Source organism: Onthophagus taurus, chromosome 6 (genome assembly GCF_036711975.1).
Source record: "Onthophagus taurus isolate NC chromosome 6, IU_Otau_3.0, whole genome shotgun sequence".
Lineage (NCBI taxonomy): Eukaryota > Metazoa > Arthropoda > Insecta > Coleoptera > Scarabaeidae > Onthophagus > Onthophagus taurus.
In genome coordinates this window covers 21860894-21881443 of record NC_091971.1, presented here as the reverse complement: position 1 = coordinate 21881443, position 20550 = coordinate 21860894, and the positions used below count along the sequence as shown (strand labels likewise).

The following is a 20550-nucleotide window of genomic DNA, read 5'->3' as shown; positions in this document are numbered from 1 at the left end:
TTAGATGGCAACTTCTTTATCTGCAATTGCAGCGGGAACAACTTTTGGTGTTTTTACTTTGGGGATGTTAATTCCGTGGTCAAATTCAACGGGAGCTGTTGTGGGTGCAATTAGTGGATTTGTATTGTCGGGTTGGGTGAGTTTTGGAAGCCAATATGCTGGAGCTGCTGGTTTGATTATCCCAAAAAGACTTCCTGTGGCCACATATGGTTGTGAGGAATCATATGGAATTATTGTTAATAACACAACTTCCACGGTAAAATTAAAAAAAAATATAATTGTATACGATTAATATAAATAATATTTAGGTTTACCATGATGAATCAAACGTATTTCCATTACACCGACTTTCTTACCATTGGATAACACCAATTGGAGTTGTAACAGTATTATTAGTAGGTTCTCTAGTTAGTTTAATTTCGGGAAAACGAGATTTAAAATTTATGGATCCGGATTTAATAAGTCCGGTTATTCACAGATTTTTACCTGAAGAGAGTTTTAGATACGAAGGGTACGCAATAAGAAATGCCCGTCATAAGGATCAAGTAAATTGTGAAAATGGATTTAAACCAAAAATGAGGGTTCCTATGTTGGATTTAAAAGTAATTTATTAATCATTTATTAATAAATATGTTTTGATCATTTTATTTTTCTTAGGAAGATTCCCATAGATCTTTGACTTGCTCAGAGGAGAGGTGAAGTGATAATTTAACGAATCTTTACTTAAATAATATGTGTACAAGATATTTAAAAGAATTGATTACTTAACTTTTCTCTCTGTCTCTTTTCTCTCTATAGTATTTTTTAATTGTAAACGTTTTCTTTTTGTATAACTTGTATTTATTAAATTGAGATGTTTTTTTAAATAAAGTTAATATACTTATTATCTAATTTTATTTCATAACCCTGATATTCTATTTATTTATTTACGTGTTATTTATTTTCATATTTTTTTTAATTTAATACTTGTTGGTACCCAAACACTATCACAAAATTTTCAAAATAATGTGAATGTGTCAGTAATATCGGACAAGTTCTTAAAAAGTTGCAACTTGCTATAGACCAGTGGTTCTCAACGTTATAAAACTAAATGACTTCTTCATCTGGTTCGTTTCATTGGTCGTCGCCTTATTGACTCGTAGTGTATCTTCCTGCAATCTCCTGGAACTCTCCATCTTACTTCCTATAATGCTAGCACTACGAGCTCACACTATGGAGTTCCATGAAAAGGTTTCTCAGCCCTTCAGCTCTGAGGATGGTGCGCAAGTTCCTTGTTGTCATTCATATTCCTAAGTCACGTCTCCGCGTAGCAGTACTAGTGCCACGGTTTGGTTTGGGTTCCATAATAGGTGTTTTTACACAGCAGGTTTGTTGAATCCTAAAGCAGCTTTAGATTTGCTAAATATTGACTGTGTAACTGTGTGTACGGCCTTACCGCTATAATAGCTGCTGAAAATAAGTTTAATGTAGATTGGGTGGAGTTTCTTCAGATACAAGTTCGAAGTGACGAAATCAGTTAAAATTTGATGATATATGCATTTTTCAATGAGTGGCCCATTTTTCGAGTTCCCAGCCGTCTTCTCTATTCATGTTGTTCCTATGTCGATGACTATACCGTATCGTACCACTATATCCTTCATCTTCAGGCACTTTACAAACCGCTCCGTCACCCCTGAAACACAAGGGAGGCAGATAAATCCGGCTGGTGCAGTACTTACCATCTCCTCCCTCTGCTTACGTTGTTTGGTGGCTCGGTGGATATCCTTCAAAGTGTAGCCGTTCTTCTGTAGTACATCTTCTAGAAATCTTTTCCCTTTCTTCAAATTCTTTCCGTCGTTTGAAAATTATCCAAGCCTTGTTCTCTTCTGTTGTGGTGACACTCCTAGTTCCGGGGGATGGAACTATCTGTCTTCCTAGTGATCAAAAAATCCAGGAAAGGTAACTGTTTTGTAGTTTCCGCTTTCGTGGTAAATTTGATTATGGGGTATTACGAGTTCAGGTGGTCTAGGAACTTCTGAAGACACTCTTTACCATGCTGCCATATCGCAAAGGTGTGATCCATGTAACGAAACCATAGCTTTGGTTACCACTCTTCCTTAACGCTTCTTCTTCAAACATCACCATGTAGAAATTAATGATTAATGTTGACAAGAAAATCAAGATTTCAATGATTACTACCTTACACCGAATCATGCACAGGATGAACCAAGAAGTTAAACTAGAAGAGTTTATCCGATAATTTAATGGATATTTCAACGTTAAGCCAGTCGAATGGAGCGAAAGGGGACTCTATGCTTTGGGTATGAAGACAATTTTATCTACGATTTTTTTTCAATTTCGGCCTATAGAGTTCCTGTATAAACTGATTTCGGCAGCTTTTCCGTGGAGTATCTAATAATAATTGGCGGTAAGAGTGCGTAATATACTTAACATGAAATATACAAATTACTACCTTTTAAGTTAAAAAGATAGATTCATTCACAGACTTCATCATAAGTATTAAGACTGATTATTCTTACCATCCCGAATGCTTACACACATACAGTGTGTTAATTAATTATCGTACCCGACGTCATCATTGCAAATATGCAACCAATATCACAGTATAGGTATTGCAATGCGCAAATCGCGTATTATAAAATAAATACTGTGATATTAGTTGCATATTGTACACTGTATATATTATCTTATATTAATATCCTATATTAATTATCTATGAGGTATCTATCAATTATTAGTTGTAAAGACAATTTTGTTTATAATAAATTTTTGTATCAATTTCTTACGAATTTTGCTCGTGTTTGATCATTTCTGGCGCCAATTAGTTTAAAAAAAACCGGTATTTGTTTAAAAATTCAGATTTACTAGATATACAGAGTGATTCTCAACTTATGCGTATAAACTTGGGGATTTATTCCTCATGACAAATAATGATTAATAGGTGAAAAAGTTGTAGCAAAAGTTTTTTAGATTCCTAGATATCCGTGAAACTTATTTTCAAATCAAGAATACAAAAAACGTTTTAAAATAACATCACAGCAAGTGTTCGAAGTTCTTTCTCATAGTTTCTATATACAATTGGGCTCGCCGAATCCACGATTTTCCACTAGCGCTGCCTAAACCAGGGCGTTTTTGAAGTGATCCAAAAATAAAAATCAAGAATCACATCGACCTATCCATCTTCTAGACAACACATTATCTAGATGTGGCCGCATATATCAGATATCTAGGAAACTAAGAAACTTTTACTAAAATGTTTTCACCTATTAGTCATTTTTTTCATGAGGTATAAATCCCCAAATTTATGCGTATAGTTTATAGAATTTTATACATCATGCTTTATCAACGGTTATTAAAACGTTTCTAAATATTTCCCCGTTTTAGTAAAGCTACATGATAAAAGGTTTTCGCGTTGTTTATTGCGAGATTGTTTGCAAAAGACATATATTTGAAATATTAAATATAATTAATATTATAATATTATTATATAATTATATAATTTATCACTTTCCCCAATTTTGTCTCTGACAGTACCAATATATTTTTATTTAACAGTTTAATTACAGTTGTATTAAATAAAAATCTAATTCAGTTATTTATAGATTAAATGTTTTCTAAATGGCAAAAAAATTATTAAATTCGTATTAAATACTGTTTTATAATGCAACATCTCCTATTACAAACACAAAAAAATCACGAGGGGCCAAAATTTCATTTACTACTCATAATATAAAAGGAGATAAGTGTTAGAACAAGAGATAATTTTTAACAATGACAAGAATACGTAAAAGAGGTTGCTTTAAATGAAGGTTACGACAAACATTCTATATTGGCAATCTACTCCTAGATGGTGCTATGTAATCAAATAGAAATAAACGTGTAATATATGTCTACAAATAATTTTTTTCATAAAATTATCCTTTTTCTGTTTTATGATTGGATGCTCCATTAATTCCTAATAATTTTGCTCCTTCCGACCAAATCACTGCTATAACAAATAAAAAACTAATTGCTTTTTGTATAAACAGTTAATATCTGAAAACATTAAATTAAACCTTCCTCTCAAGAGTGGTGGTTGATATTAACAATCCAAAAAGCTGCGTGGAAATCTGCTTCTCAAGTAACGCCTAACGTAACACGTAATACTCAATATGATTAAAGAGAAAAGCAAACTAAGGAACTCTTGGCAAATCACCTAAAACCATCACTACGGAGTTAAAACTACATATATTTATTGTACGATGATTGGTATTTATATCATGTACAATATTTGAATTTAAAATATAATTTTATTCTACCACATTTTATATGTTATATTTTGAATTGTACATTTATCAATTTGTTTTTATTGTTTTGTAAATTTTGTAATAAATCGTTTGAAACAATTTTACATGGCACACTACAATATTAAATAGGGCTTCACGATAATGTAAAGACGTATTACATACGATACATAAGAACACAACTACTAAAAACTTCTTGAAATAACATTAAAACAGCAACAACCTACAAATATAGCTATAAGGAAGAAATGCGATATTTGGTAAGAAACTAACTAGAAAAAGGAAGTATCTTTGCTAAACTTTTACAGAATGTGCTTAATTCAAATTCTATACAACAACAGTTGCTCATAACGAGTTTATTCAGGAAACGCTGTTAGTTTCCTATCAAATGGATCCTCCTTCAAATGCTTATTGCTTTTTAGTGTAATTTTACCTTTAAATATTGTTTGGTTGTAGAGCGATTTATTTATGGTTTTATTAAAACATTATTAAATAAACTAATATGAAAACCTCAAAAAAGACCAATCATGTAATCTACGAGGACCTCTAAATGCCAATACTGAAACAAGTAATCGCCCACCGGAATTCTAGATAAGTAATAAAGTTAGAACACCATTTATATGTTTATACTTGCCAGTAATTTAAGTTATAGGTCTGTGGGGAGTAAATAAATTTTTACTTGCGTTTTACTTTCCCATCATAATCGATAAAATTTAATTAAAAAATAAATTAGTAAAAAGGTTTTGACGTATGTGTTGAATCAATGAATTTATTGAAAGAAATGAATTGTATATAACAAACTTTCGTTGCCAAGATATATTTTTATTTGAAAATAGGAAAAATATATTGTGGCATCTTGAATTTAGGGAATGGACTTTGCAGATATGACGCTACAAATTCTCCCCCTTCTAAGAAGAAATAAGGTCAACAATAAAATGTAAATTAAGAAATATTTTAATTTTGAAAACGTATTCTTAAAGATTTATTTGGAACTGAATTTTGATTAGAAGCAATTTTAAGTTTATCGTTAGCTATAAATGCTGGCGATAATCGATCAATACTAACTGATAATTCTTTGTTATCTTTTAAAATAATAAAATTTTTTTGAAAGCGTTTAATAACTTTAAAAGGGCCTTCAAAGCTTGGTGCAAGGGAAGGTTGGATTTAATTTTAATAAAACAAAGTCTGCAACAAATAGATCTTTATGAATGAAAGGTTTAATTTTTGAATGGAAGGTAGTAGGTACTAGTTTTAAACTTGAAAACGTTTCTTTGAGACTAACTAGAAGTAGTTCCGTTTCTAAATGGTCCTGTGAATAACAAATTCTCCGGGTAGGCGGAGGGGTTGACCATACACTAACTCTGCGGGGGAACAACCTAGATCTTCTTTAAGTGAAGATCTAAGGCCCAATAGTATTATTGGGAGGTCGTTGTTCTACCTATAGCCGTTTCCTCTGGCAGCAATGGAAGTTTTAAGGGTTCTATGGAACCTTTCTAATATGCCAGTACTGAAAGGCTGAAGTGTGAATCGGATCAGATCCTAGCAATCTATTGAAATGGCGAAATAATCTGGACTCGAATTGTCTTCCTTGCTCGTGTGTGATAGTGTGTGGTATACCAAATTTTGAGAACTGTTGCGGCTATAGTAGATGTCGTAGTGTCAGGTATTGGGTACGCTTCGAGCCATCTAGTGAAGCGATCTATGGTTGTTAGTACAAAAGAACAGCCTAATGAAGGAGTTCGAATCTACCAGTAGGTAGATTAAATTTCTGAAGTGGAGATTTTGTGTATCTTTGGATTTTAGTTTTCTGGAAAGGTATGTAAGTTTTACACCATGATTTTACTTGTTTGGTTAAATGTGGCCAAAAGAAACGATTTTTGATATTTAAGGTGGTTTTAAAACCTAGATGTGTTAGACAATGAAATTTATCCAAGATGGTTTTCCGAAATTTTTTGGCCAAAGATCTAAATTAGAAGATTGACTTTTTATTTTAGATAAATGGTATTTTTTATTTGTTGGAACTTTGCGTTTCTTTAATTGTTTGTTCAGAGGGATAAATAGATGTTAAAGAATCGATAGTGATTCTTGATAAAGTATCCGACACTGTGTTGCATTTTCCTTTAATGTAAGAGATTTCAGAGGTTAGCTAAACTATGTACTTAATGTATCTGGTTTGCCTAGGAGTTTTTCTGTTTTCGAAAACAACGCAGTAATTAGGGGTTTATGATCTGTGAAAATTTTGAATTGGTTTCCTTGTAAGAAATGTTTGAAATGTTTAACCGCGTAATATATAGCTAAGAGTTCTCTGTCAAAGGTGGAGTACTTCATTTGGCTGTTAGACATTCTTTTGGAAAAGAAGGCTACTGGTGAAGTAGTTCCATTTTTAGTTTGGGAAAGAACAGCTCCTATTCCTGTTTCTGAAGAATCAGTATATAGAGAAAACGATCCTGTTGGATCCTGTCTTTGGCTTTAGAGAAAGAATGTTCTTCTTCTGTTGTCCAGAGTGTAATGTTTTTGATTTTTGCAAGTTGCAATTTATTTACTAGTTTATGTAATTCCTAAGAAACGTTGAAGTTCTTTTACTGTTTTTGATTGAGGAAACTTGGATATAATGTCTATTCTTGATTGAGAAGGTCGATTTCCTTTTCCTGATACTCTATGACTTAAAAAGTTTAATGAGCGGACGCCAATTTATGTGGGGAAGTTAATAACTTTTTACTTGCATTTTACTTTCCCAACATAATCGTTAAAATTTAATTAAAAAATAAATTAGTAATACGCTTTTGACGTAAGTGTTGAATCAATGAATTTATTGAAAGGAATGAATGAATACTTTATATAAGATATATTTTTATTTGAAAATAGGAAAAATATATTGTGGCATCTTGGATTTAGGGACTTTGCAGACATGACGCTACAAAGTCCGTCATTAAAAGGACAAAGATGTTAAACTCATTAGATTTACCATCAATATCTTAGTGTAAAGCAGAAAAGGAATAGAAAAATGCAATGGGTAACGTTATGCTTCATAACAGCATAACTTCTTTCTATTTCTTTTTCTTAAGTACTCTCGCTCTCTGTCCTTTTTAATCTTAATTTGTTTAATTTTTTCTGTTCACCAAGCTTGTGTTTCTTATATTTTCTGTCACATATACCTCAAGTGATATTTTAATTAAGCCTTTTAAATACTTTCCACAATTGTTCTGTGTTAGGACTATCTGCTGTTTCCATTTCTTTTGTGAATCTTACGTGAATTTCCTATTCATATTTAGTTACTATTGATACGTTTAGTCTGGATTTTATCACTTCTTGGTATGCTTTTTCTTTTCTTTTCCATTGAAATATCCATCTAAAGAAAAGGTATGTACTTCAGGTTGTTTCTACTACTTCATTTAAATATTCCCAGAACTTTTCTTCGTTGTATGCTCTTCATGTATTATTATAGTATTCTTCCCCATGCTGCTCTCCACCTTGTACTATACATTATTCAAATTATTACCTCGGTCGTTCTATTCTTTTCGTCCACTCTGCTCCATATCAAAAGATATTCATTGTACAATTCTACCTCCTCCTTTGCTCTTTTCTTCGTTTCTGATAACACTAAAAATTCATGTCAAATTCCCCCCTTTATATATCTTTCTTTTTAGAAAACTTATTCATGTAACAACAATCCTCAATAATTCTTCATTTGAGTATTATAAATTATAGACGCAAGAATGAATTTTTTGTTACAAAAAATTGATATTCTTCGATGTTAAGAATATTATGTACTTCATTCGATAACTTTTCTATTCTTAAAACAAAAAAATATTTTTAAGAATATCTTATATTTGTTTTTAAGAAATACATTCAAGAATAAATTTTTCGTGAAAATCAAGATAATTTCCCTCAGTGTATAAACACAATTTTTTGCAGTTTGCTATCTGGCATTCTATGGATGTAGTTGTGCCAAAATCTTTTGCGATGTCTTTCCTCATTTTACAATGTGTCTCCGCGTTGGTCTCTAATGTTGGAACTCTCAGTGTCCCATCTGGTCTTTCCTGAGATTGTCCTCAGGGCTTCCATTTCTGCTACTCTCAACATGATCTTAGTTTTCTTTGTATCTCCGAGTATTTCACTGCAATAAATCATTGTTGGGAGGTTTTGTTTATTCGCACTTTACTATCTATTATTCAACCAAACAGTGTCTCATAGGTAGCCTAAAATTAGCAATCCCTTTGTTGATGTGGCTGCTCAGATCGTTTACAGGATCGTGAGTGCTTGAGATGTGCACCCCCAAGTCGTAAAATTCCATCATCTGTTCCATGGAAGTGTTGTTTGCTACCATCTTACATTTTGTTAGCTCCCTTAGTAGAGAAATGTAGAGACATAAAGTAGAGGCTGGAATATTCAGAGCATCGGCCGCTTGTTAGTGCCTGTGTAGTTGGGCAGGTTATCCCTTGAGTTAGCAATTAGCGCAGCGTTGTGAGAAAGTTGTCAGAAAATCTGTATAATATAGCATATTTTCTAATTTTATATATCGTATTCTTTTCTCTTATTTCTCCACTTTATCTTTGAGTTGTTCATTTTCTTCTTTTATCTTTTTAATTTAAGATAAGTCTTCCACTTATTTCGCTTTGTATTGTATTTAAAACCTGTTAATTGTCTAGAAGTCTCATTGAAATATCGTTATTGAAAAAGAAATGTTTGCTCTAAAATAGGTTAATCCCACCTTGATTCTACTCCTTTTACTGTTCGTTTTTAAAAGCTTTCATTCAATTAAAACGGGGTCATATCAAATTTAGTCACAAACAGACTGTCGAATTGTTCTTTTTACGCTATTCTTCCTTTAAAATTCGTCCCAGCATTCGTTTTGAATGGACCAGATGGTGCCACTTACCGATGCAAAACTCCATTAAGCGAAACGGTTAACTTTTCATATTGGAAAAGAAATAAAATAGAGTTTCTACGCGACGATGGTTTTAGGAGGACGTAATGTAACGTCTTAAAATTCATTTACACTCCACCGGGAATACCCTTTGGGGGTTGTAAAAACTGTATGTACAGTTTATATTACCGTTTTCGTGTCGACTTAAAAGTTTAATACTTTAAAAGCAACAAATTTCGTTTTCATAATAAATTTTTAATTTAAATTAAAAAAGAAAACGACAGTTTAAAATTTTCGTCTTCCAAAAAAGTAAAAACGATTCCGTCGTTTTACGGTGGACTTTTAAATTTACGGTTTCGTTCCCGTAACACACAACAAAGTAAAAACTTTGCGCAATGCAAATCTCTTTTCAGCGTAAACGTCCACAGGTGAACATTTGCATGTACAAATAATTAAAGTTCCGTTGTAATTATGCGCAATAAATTACTTGTTTACAAGGGAGGGGAGCGAGATTACCGATAAAATTTATGCCTTATGCAGATTAGAAAGAGGGGGGGAGTTACAACACGCGGTCGATTCGCGAAAAGGGGGACGACAGCAGGGAAGTACCCTGAAGCCACACCGAATAATAAAACGAAAAGGGTTTCAAAACGAAATTCGGCGTGTTAAAATTTCGTTTCGATCGACGAAGGTGTACAGACGGCAATGTCTTCGCGAAGGGGGACGTCTTCGCCTGGGGCTCAAGCGGCGGCTTCGCCCTGTACTTAACTGCAATGAATCAGATACGAAAGGCGGTTATTATTCGACACACCTCCTTCACCTTCGGCAAAATTCGAAATTCTCCCTTTTTCTTATCGAAGTTTAACATCTTCGTTGGTACTCTACATATTCACACGATGGAATTCCAAATCTTTTATTATTGAGAGCTGTATAGTCACTAAGTAGGCTGAAGAAAGAGGTAGAGTGAGAGAGAAAAGGGGCGACGCAATCAATATATTCGTTAAGAGGGCGAACAAACTCAATTACAGTTCATTAGCGAAGTTTTAATATTTACTAAACTTCTAATTAATACTTCTCGGACGGTTTATGTTGGGGCGGAGCGCTGAATCGAAGGGGGGAAAAAGGGCGCGAGCTGGTCCAACCTTCGGGCGTCGTCTTAGCATACTCAATAATGCAATCATTATCACCGTAATGGCATTTTGTAAATTTGTAATTTGAGTAAATTTTTTTTAATGAAATGGTGGATGCGCTGGGAACACTAATCGATTCATTAATTCATACACAGATATTGTATCAGTGGAGGTTTAACATCGAAAATTCGAAAATGGTATACATCTGCTGGTGTAGACAACATATTAAGTTAAATTTTGTTACCTAGTAGACAGAAAATTACTTTTGCAAAAGTTATGTCAATATACATAAATGTCTTACAACCGAAGTGCAACGTTTACATAATTTATTTATAAGGTCATAACGAATTGCAGATTAGTAAAAGATCCAAACTTTTTAACTTGATAGCCTTAACAGTGTTTAACAGTTTTCAAATTTGCAAATTATTTTTCTGTGAACATTATGACTTTGGAGCAATATTCTAAGGATTCTACAGGAAGTTAGTCTGCAATAGTATTAGTATAGGATTATTGCAGTATTTTATTATGCTACACAATCCATTTTGAATGATATTACAAAAATTAGATTTAATCTACATCATTCAAGAACTAGTTAGCTGCATCAAAATGATACTTCAGTAGCAACATGAATGTAAAGTGAGAAGTTGCGTTTATGCCATGGCATATACATATAATTGATGTTCAGAATACTAATCTAGCTTAATTCATTTTGTTCAAGCCAACATATTAAGAACTTCGAAGTTTTTTCCGTAAAAAAAATAATTTGCAGTGGTTTAGCAAAGCACCCCGTTAATAAATCGCGACAACACTTCAACGTACAGCAAAGCCAAAGTACAACCTCGCGAGCTGTATACGGTATTATTGGCAGCACAAGAAGAAAACGCTATGCAGCAAAAAGAATGTTTTCCCCTCAACATTTAACACTTTTCCTAAAATATATACTTTCCTTTTGAGCAAACCCTTTTCTACTTTGCTGCATATAGATAGGGTATAAAGAGAAAGTAATTTAATCATGTAAAATTCGGCTTTGACATTTTGATGGATATGTGCGTTTGTTAACATGATACAGATCCTTTTTCATATAAATTTGGACTTTGATGAGATAAGCAAATAATGCGGTGTATGAACTTTTATAATTATGAAAAACATGGAAAACAATATCGGCATTCCATAAGTATTCGTCTTTAAATTGATTTAGAATCCACTAGTTTTGGAAAGCATTTTTAAAAATAAGAATATTTTATTTGTGCAGGTTGAATTACCACTTGAAACGATTGCTTAAAAAAAACTCGTACCTGATGCCTAACCTAACACCCAACACAGAACCTTCTTGAGATTGCAAGCCTCGACATTCTAAAATTAACGACTTCCACAGCTTTATAAAAGAATAAGTTTCAATTCATGGCTCCAATTGATGATTAAGGTGCCTTTCGTGATACGACTGAAAAGAAGTTAACAACATTTGTGCTTTCATCGCTTTACTACCTTGTCATGAATGGTATTATGGCGACCTGGTGACTCATAGGCTTACTTGTCACATTTGCGGAATTAAGACTTTGTTGATTTCTTTTTCTACTATTCTCCTTCATGTCATTTTGGGTCTTCCACGTGTCCCGGTACCAAGAGGATTCCATTCTAGGATTTTATGACCAGACTCATTTATGTCTCTTCTCAACGCGTGTCCAATCTATCCGTACTTTTGCCGTTTTACTTCATTGTTTACACTAGATTGCACAGTCATTTCCCATTACTGATCATTTGAAATAACTCGTGGCCAGAATATTTGTTAGCTTACTTTTTATATCTTCAGTACGAGCTTTATAACGAGCCAGGTTTCGCCTTCCGTAAAGTAGAACTGATTTAACACAACCGTTGAAAACATTCAGTTTAGTTTGTCTCTGAAGCGTTCTTGATAGCCGTATTTTCCGTAAACGAGCAAAACCTTTCGTGCTCTTTGAATACAGGCCTTAACGTATAGTGCAGCGCCAGCGGACTGTGATATGCATGTCGTGAAAGTACCATACATCAGTAGGTCATCACTGTTACAGTGATTTAGATAGAATTTTACTAATCTCATTTGTACTTAATATTGCTGCTATTTCAACATCTTAAGACTTACCTTGAATTCTTCGAGATATTGCATTGTTAGAAACAAGAATAGCATCTCACTAGAGTAAAATTTACATAATCTGGAAATGACACATCGTTTTCCGGCGTTACTTCGTGTATAAGTGGATTCACTCATTCTTGCAGAGTAATGAGTATTAAAAAAAAGTAACATTAGTTTGATACGTGAAATTGACTGGCCACTACCATAAAATAGTCCATATGTTAGAATATACATATATTTTTAACATAAAATTAAAACATTATTCGTGTATTTTCTCTTGATGTTTGGTCAAAAAATTTCGGAACTGTATGTCACATTTATTCACATTTACATAATATATGTATGTCACAGTTATTTCATTTATTAAATAAAATTGAATGAATGTTAATTAATAATAATTAAATAATATTATAATGTTATATTTTGATTAAGTATTTTTTATATTATTATTTTTGTTTTTAAATTGAACTATGCTATAACATAATCTACAGTTGTGCGTGTCTAGTTGCTTGTCGTTCAAATTTACAGTGCTTTACACAGTACATACACTTCTCAAGCGATGATTACTGTCAGCTGGCATGCATATTATCATTTTAATGTTGTAACAATAACACACATACTTCCCGATAATTATTTATTTATGAGTTATTAACAAATTTTTGAGAAAAATTGCATTAAATATACAGAGTGAGTCAATATTCCCTCCTCAATCTTCAGATATGTGTTCTGTACTCAAACATTAGACAAAAATGAAGAATACTAAAATCCCAACAAAAATTTTTATAAAGAGAAAAAATATCATTTCTATGTACTTTTTAACTGGTAACAATTCTAGTCTGATTATTTTCGGCTTTATGCCATTCTCAGAGAGTATGTCAAAGAGATTAAAATATCAAATTTCATATTCGATAAATTGTTTTTAACAGATATAATACACAATCAAAATAAATTAAAATAAAATAAAATAGAAACAAGGTTACTTATTAACGTTAAAAGTCTTGAAAGTTCAATTTACATTTAAAACGTTCGATTTATATTTAGTTGAGAACGTGGTACATAGTCCCTGAGGATGGCATAAAGCCGAAACTAGTTAGACTTATCATCGACCTCTACAGGTATAGTAAAAAATATCTTTACTTTTATAAACACATACCGCCAAAATTTGATTAGAGTTATGTCGGGAAACCGGAGGAGTTTGATTTTGTCAAATAGAGCGACAGAGTACTCCAGTAGACTTAATCTATTTATTAGGAAAACGATAATTCAAGATTGTTTGTACTCATCATGTCGCATGGGCAAACATTCCATAGTGTTGATACACCAACTGCTGGTTCTGGCCCCACAAACGCACCCGGGACCCAGATCAGAGAAACTCTGTTATCACAACTCAGTGTGTTTAATCTCTTGCAATCATTAACCAGAGTCGACACCGTTTTCACGGCTTGCAGCGCCTGGAGAGTGGCTTGACTGTCTAAGAAGAGTCGTACTGTCATGTTCTTCACCCATCTCTCAAGAAGGATTTTAGCACCCATGTCAATAGCAAATACTTCCGCCTGGATTACAGTACAGTACGTACCGATGCTGTAAGCTTGCTTAATTCGAGTTGTCTGGCAGTATACTCCTGCTCCGATCCCTTCCAGCGTTTTTGATCCATCTGTGAACATGCGAATATCTGCCGAACCAGAGAATTTTCATTTTCGATACAGGACCGCCGTTCAGGCAGTACAATCTGGTATTGAGCATTAATCACTGATAGTGATCCCGCCAAATCTGACGGCATTGATAGCACAGTATCAGTGCTTATATTGTCTTCCGCAGCCCATTGGTAGGACATGTCGGAACAGTTTTGAGCATATTGCTTAAATCAGTAAATGGTAGTTCTAGCCACTTTCTCTATATGCAAATGCAGACGCTTCACCATACAGTATTGTTTGAAATACGTAGTCATTTTTTAAACAGAGCACTGCAAAACATGGTACATTTTACAACCAAACCAAAAAAAATGACATTAAATATAAGGGATTTATATCATTCACTTTATCGACAAGTTACATTTATAAATTCCACTTGTGATTATTGGTAAAAAGAATAAAGCTTTTGACAAAAATAGTAATTGGCTGCTTTCTATTATATTCGATAATTTATTGCTTATCTCAATGACCTACTTTTCTAATAAAATGATATACTCTTTCAAGGTAAATGTGTATTTGGCGTTTGTAAACCGATGGAAGTGCTTCATCGTTTAAGGAACTGCATTGATAAGAGATAAGATTATCAACCAAATCGTTCAGCGTATCAATGCAGAGAGTTGCAAGACGAATTATGCCTTATGGAAAACATCAGCATCCATCAGAATGCTGATGTTTATTTATTGGTTGGTTTATATTGATAAAGTTTACAAATCCAGTGACGAATTTATAGAATTGAGAAGATGGACGATCCATCTTAAACCAGACTATGACTAGAAACAGATTCACTACAATTAGCTAAGCTTTAAGTTTTGATTTGATCAGATTTATACATCAGATAAATTGGAGAGCAGCACATAGGTGAAATGACTACGTACAGAATTAGAAAAAAAAATTAAAAAAATAAATTGAACTTTCTCGAAGATTGATCATGGATTGACCATGCGGGATAGGAACGTGTATTAAAAAAAAATTTACCAAGATAAAACCATGTTAGTCTTCTACTGTTCTAAAAAAAGGGAAGTTCTTTTCTTCTATCTGTCTATAACACTCTGTATCAAATATGCACCATAAGCGTGAAATGTCTAATGATGAAAAGAAAACGCCACAAATTGACTACTAAGTTACGTGTGGCCACTATGCACCAATTTATAATAATTAAGAAGAATAATAATTAAGATGACCATTGGCAATTTTATATCTTGATAGACATTGTGCATTGAACGTATGTTATATGGATTCATATAAAAAAGATTAAAAAACTAAAAAGGTTACAAAAAAACAGGATTTCTTAAGCAGCTAGGAAAAGAATGATTAATACTGGAAAATGCAGAGAAGAAGCGTTGAAGGCACAAGAGTATTTAATAATATGTAAAAATTGTTAATTTGTTTAAATTCATAAATTTGTAATAAGTATTGTCACGTAAGAGACGTATTGACTCCAATGGTTAAATTTTCATAAAAAAACATATAATATAACATTACAATGATAATGACGTAGTAGAAAAATTGCTTAAGGCTTTTTGAATATTAAGGATATTTTTGTATCAAGCTAGCTAGCTGAGTTACAAACGTTTTTCATTTATCTAAAAAAGAATTAAGCTTAAAATGTGTAATAAACAGAAGTTTCACATCTCCATTTTATAAATTAGTATATGGTGACAGGTGTCTCAACTCGTCGCTCAACTAAGTTTTTGTTTCGCTAGTATCGTCGCTCAACTATTTTTTTGTTTCGCTAGTATCATCGCTCTTATCGTTTATCGCAGCTTCAACATAAACGTACCCTTAGTACGTTTCATCATGACATAAGATGCCTAGGAGCAGATACTAAAAACAACAACGACTCACTAAATTCCCTTGTTTGGTCTGTTGCTCCAAAATGTGTGCGTTGTGGTGTCAAGACTGTAGGAATTGTAAATTTCTTGCAACTTCAATTTTTAAAGAACGTATGTCTGATGCTGCTATTATTATTATTATTGCTGCTGGGCTGAGGGGAGCAGCCTTTTCGTCACCGCGACCTATGTAGGTCCATAATGAACTTAGTATTGTTCCAAGGTCTTGTTCCTTTATGTCGGTAGGTGTCAAAAGATCTTTATCGAAAATTTTGTGTCTTAGGCGGAATCTGGCAACGCAATTACAAAGTCGACAAGTTTGATCCTCAGTTTGTTCAATGTGGAAGACGTGGTATTTATGCTAAGACATAAAACCTCTTGGGTTTTGTTTTGCGACGAAGTTATCATGGTTTTCGCTTGTCTGTGACCTGGAAGTTCGTTCCAGCGTAAGGCTACCTTTGAGGCCCCCCAACCGAAGTCCACAACCGGGTTGGGGTCCAGTGAAAGACGTTTTCGCTGCCTCTTTGGCCAGCTTGTCCGCCTTCTCATTGCCCTCAATGTCTCTGTGACCTGGAACCCACCATAGGGTTACATCATTACCTCTAGCGTGTTCTCCCAAGTTGCTGATACACTCTCTGATCAGTGCGGAGTCACAAGTGTAGGCCTGAATTGCCTTTAGGGCGGCCCGACTGTCTGTGAAAATGTTTATGGATGCACCTTTCTGTCCCTTTTGTAGATTCAAAGCGGTGCACAAGTTTATAGCAAGTACTTCTGCTTGAAAAATGTTATGTCCGAGCCGAGGGGCAATTTAATGCGGTAATTTGGTCCGCTAATGCCCATATCTGCTCCGGATCCAACTGTGTTTGAAGCATCCGTGTATCAGGCAAGGGCTCCTCTTTTTAGTTGAGGCTCACCCTTTGTCCAATCATCCCTGCTTCCAAATATGACCTTATAGGGCTGGTCGAAATTGTATTCTCTCAGTATAAGGTCCGTTTTAATTACAATCAAGTAATTTAGACATGGGTCTTTGAGGATTTCGAGGTCCTCTGAGGTTACCCTGCATCAGTTTGGGTGAACAGCATGTTTTTAGTGATAAGGCACTTAAAGCTACTTCCTTTTATATACAGGTTGTCACACAAGAATGCCGCAAGCTGTAACTCTGTCAGTTATATTCCGATTTTCATGAGCGAGTTATCAAATAGAAAGGTTTGATGAATATTATGATTCATACTACAAATAAACTTTTTCCAACGTCATCTTCCGTTTCAAGCGATTATCAACTTGTGATTTTCAATTGCTCGGTATGATTTTCTTCACGTTATTGGATAAAGATTTTTTTTCTGAATCCATTAATGTACAATACTTTTTTTTTTTTTTAAAACATAAACATGCTGTAAGATAAAGCAGTTAAAAAATCGATTCTTGTAAATTTTTCTCAATGTCGTTTACGGTGTTCTGCGTTCTGTTAAAAACCTATCGATGTCTTCCTCCAAAAGTGTTCTATGAATACCACTTGCAATAGGTGATGTTCGCTTTTCAAGAATAATCAAAGTATTCTTTCAATAGAACTGTCATGGCTGATGCTAGTAAGCCTAAGCGACCTTCTGGGTCGCAAAACCGAAAACGGAAAGCGGAAAAAGAGAAAGAAAGTGCCAAATTAAAAAGATCTCTCCTTGTTTTTCTTCACAGAGAAGATAAAGAAAATACGGATATTCTAACAGAGACAAGTGAATGCAGTACTTCTACTACGGAGCAGGGAACAGAAGCAGTACACGGTGAAAATTTAAAGGATGAAGGAACATCAAATACATCGGCATACGTTTCCATTGATTATGACGATCCTGGTACCTGGCCTGATTCTATAAATGATCATTTGCGACAAATGATTGTCTCACGCGGCCCTCAACAAAATATTCCAAGTCAGTATCCCAAAAGATAAAAACCACCGTAGGTTTACCACGGTTCACTTCAATAGACAAATGTGTAATGGAGAAAAAATACCAAGGAAATGGTTAGTTTATTCTCCATCAAATAACACAATTGTATGTTTTTGCTGCAAGTTATTCAAGAAAAAACAAAAATCTGCATATACCTCACTGTGCCGAGAAGGAAGTAACGACTGGAAAAACATGAGCACCATCCTCTCTTCCCATGAGCGCAATGTAAATCACATTGACAATTGTCAAGTTTGGCGAGAATTAGAAGTTCGCCTACGTGAAAATAAAACCATTGACGTCATGCACCAAAAGAAAATTAAACAACAGGAGAGCTATTGGAAACAAATTTTACATCGTTTAATAGCCTTGGTGAAAACTCTGGGTGGACAAAACTTGGCCTTTCGCGGTTCAAAGGATAAATTATATGACCATAATAACGGCAACTATTTAAAATTTATTGAATATCTTGCATTATTCGATCCGGTCATGAATGAACATTTGCAAAAAGTTAAAGATGCTAAATTATTTGTTCATTATCTCGGCAAGGATATTCAGAATGAACTTATACAACTGCTATCACGAGCTATAAGAGCAAAAATTTTGAATAGTGCTAAATTAGCCAAATATTATTCAATCATATTGGATTGTACTTCTGACATCAGTCATACGGAACAAATGACAATTATAATAAGATTTGTTGATGTAATGGATGAAGAAACACAACAACCTGACGTGGTCATACGGGAGCATTTTCATATCAAAAACAATCGTGGATGAACTCGAGCAAATGGGATTACAAATTGATAACTTACGAGGGCAAGGATACGATGACGGAAGCAACATGAAAGGCAAAATAAATGGAGTTCAACGAAAAATCATTGAAAAAAACCCACGCGCATTCTTTGTTCCATGCAATGCCCATTCCTTGAATTTAGTGGTGAATGATGCTGTGAGCTGTTCCCTAGAGGCTACAAATTTTTTTAACATTGTACAAAAAATTTATACTTTTTTCGCTGGTTCTACAAAACGTTGGCACATTCTTCAAAAACATGCAGCAAATTTAACTATCAAACCCCTGAGTGATACACGTTGGGAAAGCCGTATCGATGCGTTGAAGCCGCTGCGATTTCAAATTTCGAAAATATATGACGCCCTTATGGATATTTATAATGACCCAAATCCAGCAGGTTACAGTGGAAACATCATGCGCGTGGAAGCAAAAGGAATTGCAGATGGTATAAGTACATTTAAATTTCTAGTGTCACTTATTACGTGGTACAATATTCTTTTCGAAATCAACATTACAAGCAAATTACTGCAAAATAAGAATGCAGACATATTTGTATGTACGAAACAGCTGGAAGTTACAAAGAATTATCTTGTTATTAAGTTGTCGATCAGATGAAAACTTCGAAAAAAATTTATCAGATGCTACACTTCTGGCAAACGAACTCGATATTGATGCAAATTTTCCTAAAACAGTTTGATTATGAAGCCGAAGGTGTATCAATACAAGATCCCAAACAAAACTATAAAATATCATTCTATTATATGATTATAGATAATGCAGTAAATGCAATACAGGAAAGATTTAATCAAATGCAAGAGTATTGTGCTTTATTTGGGTTTCTTTACGATATTTTTAACTTAAAGGATAAAAACGAAGCTGATATTCTTATGCAATGCAAAAAGTTTGAAAGTGCCTTAACGCATAATTCCTGTAAAGACATTGATGGAGAAGACTTATGCTGGGAACTTCAAAGTGTGTCTCGAAGACTTCCAAAAGTAATGGGCCCATCTGAAGTTCTTTTTTTCACTTTAAGGCATGATCTCCAGAATAGCGTCCCTAATATTTACTTAGTTCCTAATAAAATCCTTAACGCGACGTTAAGGATTTTATTAACTCTCCCTGTTTCTGTAGCAAGTGGAGAGCGCAGTTTTTCTAGATTGAAATTAATTAAAACGTACTTGCGCTCAACGATGACTGAAGAAAGATTAGTTGGATTAGCGACAATATCAATAGAGCAAGAACTGGCTTACAATCTGGACCTCTGTGAATTAATTTCATTATTTGCACAAGAGAAAGCACGCAAAGTAGCATTTTAATATTGTGGCCTGCCTTCAAAGGGAAATGTGCGGCATCTACAATGTTATGACGTAAATGTTAATATTGTTGGAAGTAACGATACGATTATGTTTTAGTATTAATAAAATATTAGACAATGTTATTCTTTATAAAGAGTTTTTAAATTTCTTTTCCTATTCATATTTTACCTATTCATTTATGCTATTAGTTCATTAAATTGGACTACATAGAAAATGATTCTGTATTCTGTGCTGTATATTGTACAAATCAAAGGGCGTGATAGGACAGTTTGGCCTAGGGCGTAAAAAAGCCTCGCGCCGGCCCTGACAATACATCAACATTAAATGTAATTGTAGTAGAGAAAAACATTAAAATAGTTTCCGAACATTCTCTTAAAGTCACTTGTGTTATACTGTAGTGTGCCATGGGAAAAAATAATTATTTACAACTGCTTCAGGCATTGAAATATCATTTACCACTATCCGCTGGATTTGTGCCAGCTGTTGTTGTGCTGTCTTATGATTTGTTTTTGGCCATCAAACCAGTAAGGCATAGGCGACCATGGGTCTGATTGATAGGGCCAGCCATTCGTGGTTTAATTTGGTTAGTCATAATGG

At 33.9% G+C, this 20550-nt stretch overlaps 3 protein-coding genes across 3 annotated transcripts in view; all 3 read left to right on the top strand.

The window, feature by feature from the left end:
* The window catches only part of LOC111422689 (sodium-coupled monocarboxylate transporter 1-like), a 28416-nt gene extending 27532 nt beyond the window's left edge, over positions 1–884 (top strand). The window contains exons 9-11 of the mRNA XM_023055907.2: positions 5–256; positions 309–602; positions 658–884. Of these exons, the coding sequence (XP_022911675.2) occupies positions 5–256; positions 309–602; positions 658–699 (588 nt within the window). The 3' untranslated portion in view covers positions 700–884. The remainder of the gene's footprint in view (positions 1–4; positions 257–308; positions 603–657) is intronic.
* Positions 885–18039: 17155 nt separating this feature from the next.
* On the top strand, positions 18040–18624 carry LOC111417563 (zinc finger MYM-type protein 1-like). The gene has a single exon (XM_023049884.2). The coding sequence runs from the start codon at positions 18040–18042 to the stop codon at positions 18622–18624; it is 585 nt and encodes a 194-aa protein (XP_022905652.2).
* Positions 18625–19398: 774 nt separating this feature from the next.
* Positions 19399–19953, top strand: LOC139429996 (uncharacterized). The gene has a single exon (XM_071196532.1). It carries the CDS (start codon positions 19399–19401, stop codon positions 19951–19953), a length of 555 nt encoding a protein of 184 aa, XP_071052633.1.
* Positions 19954–20550: the final 597 nt, after the last annotated feature.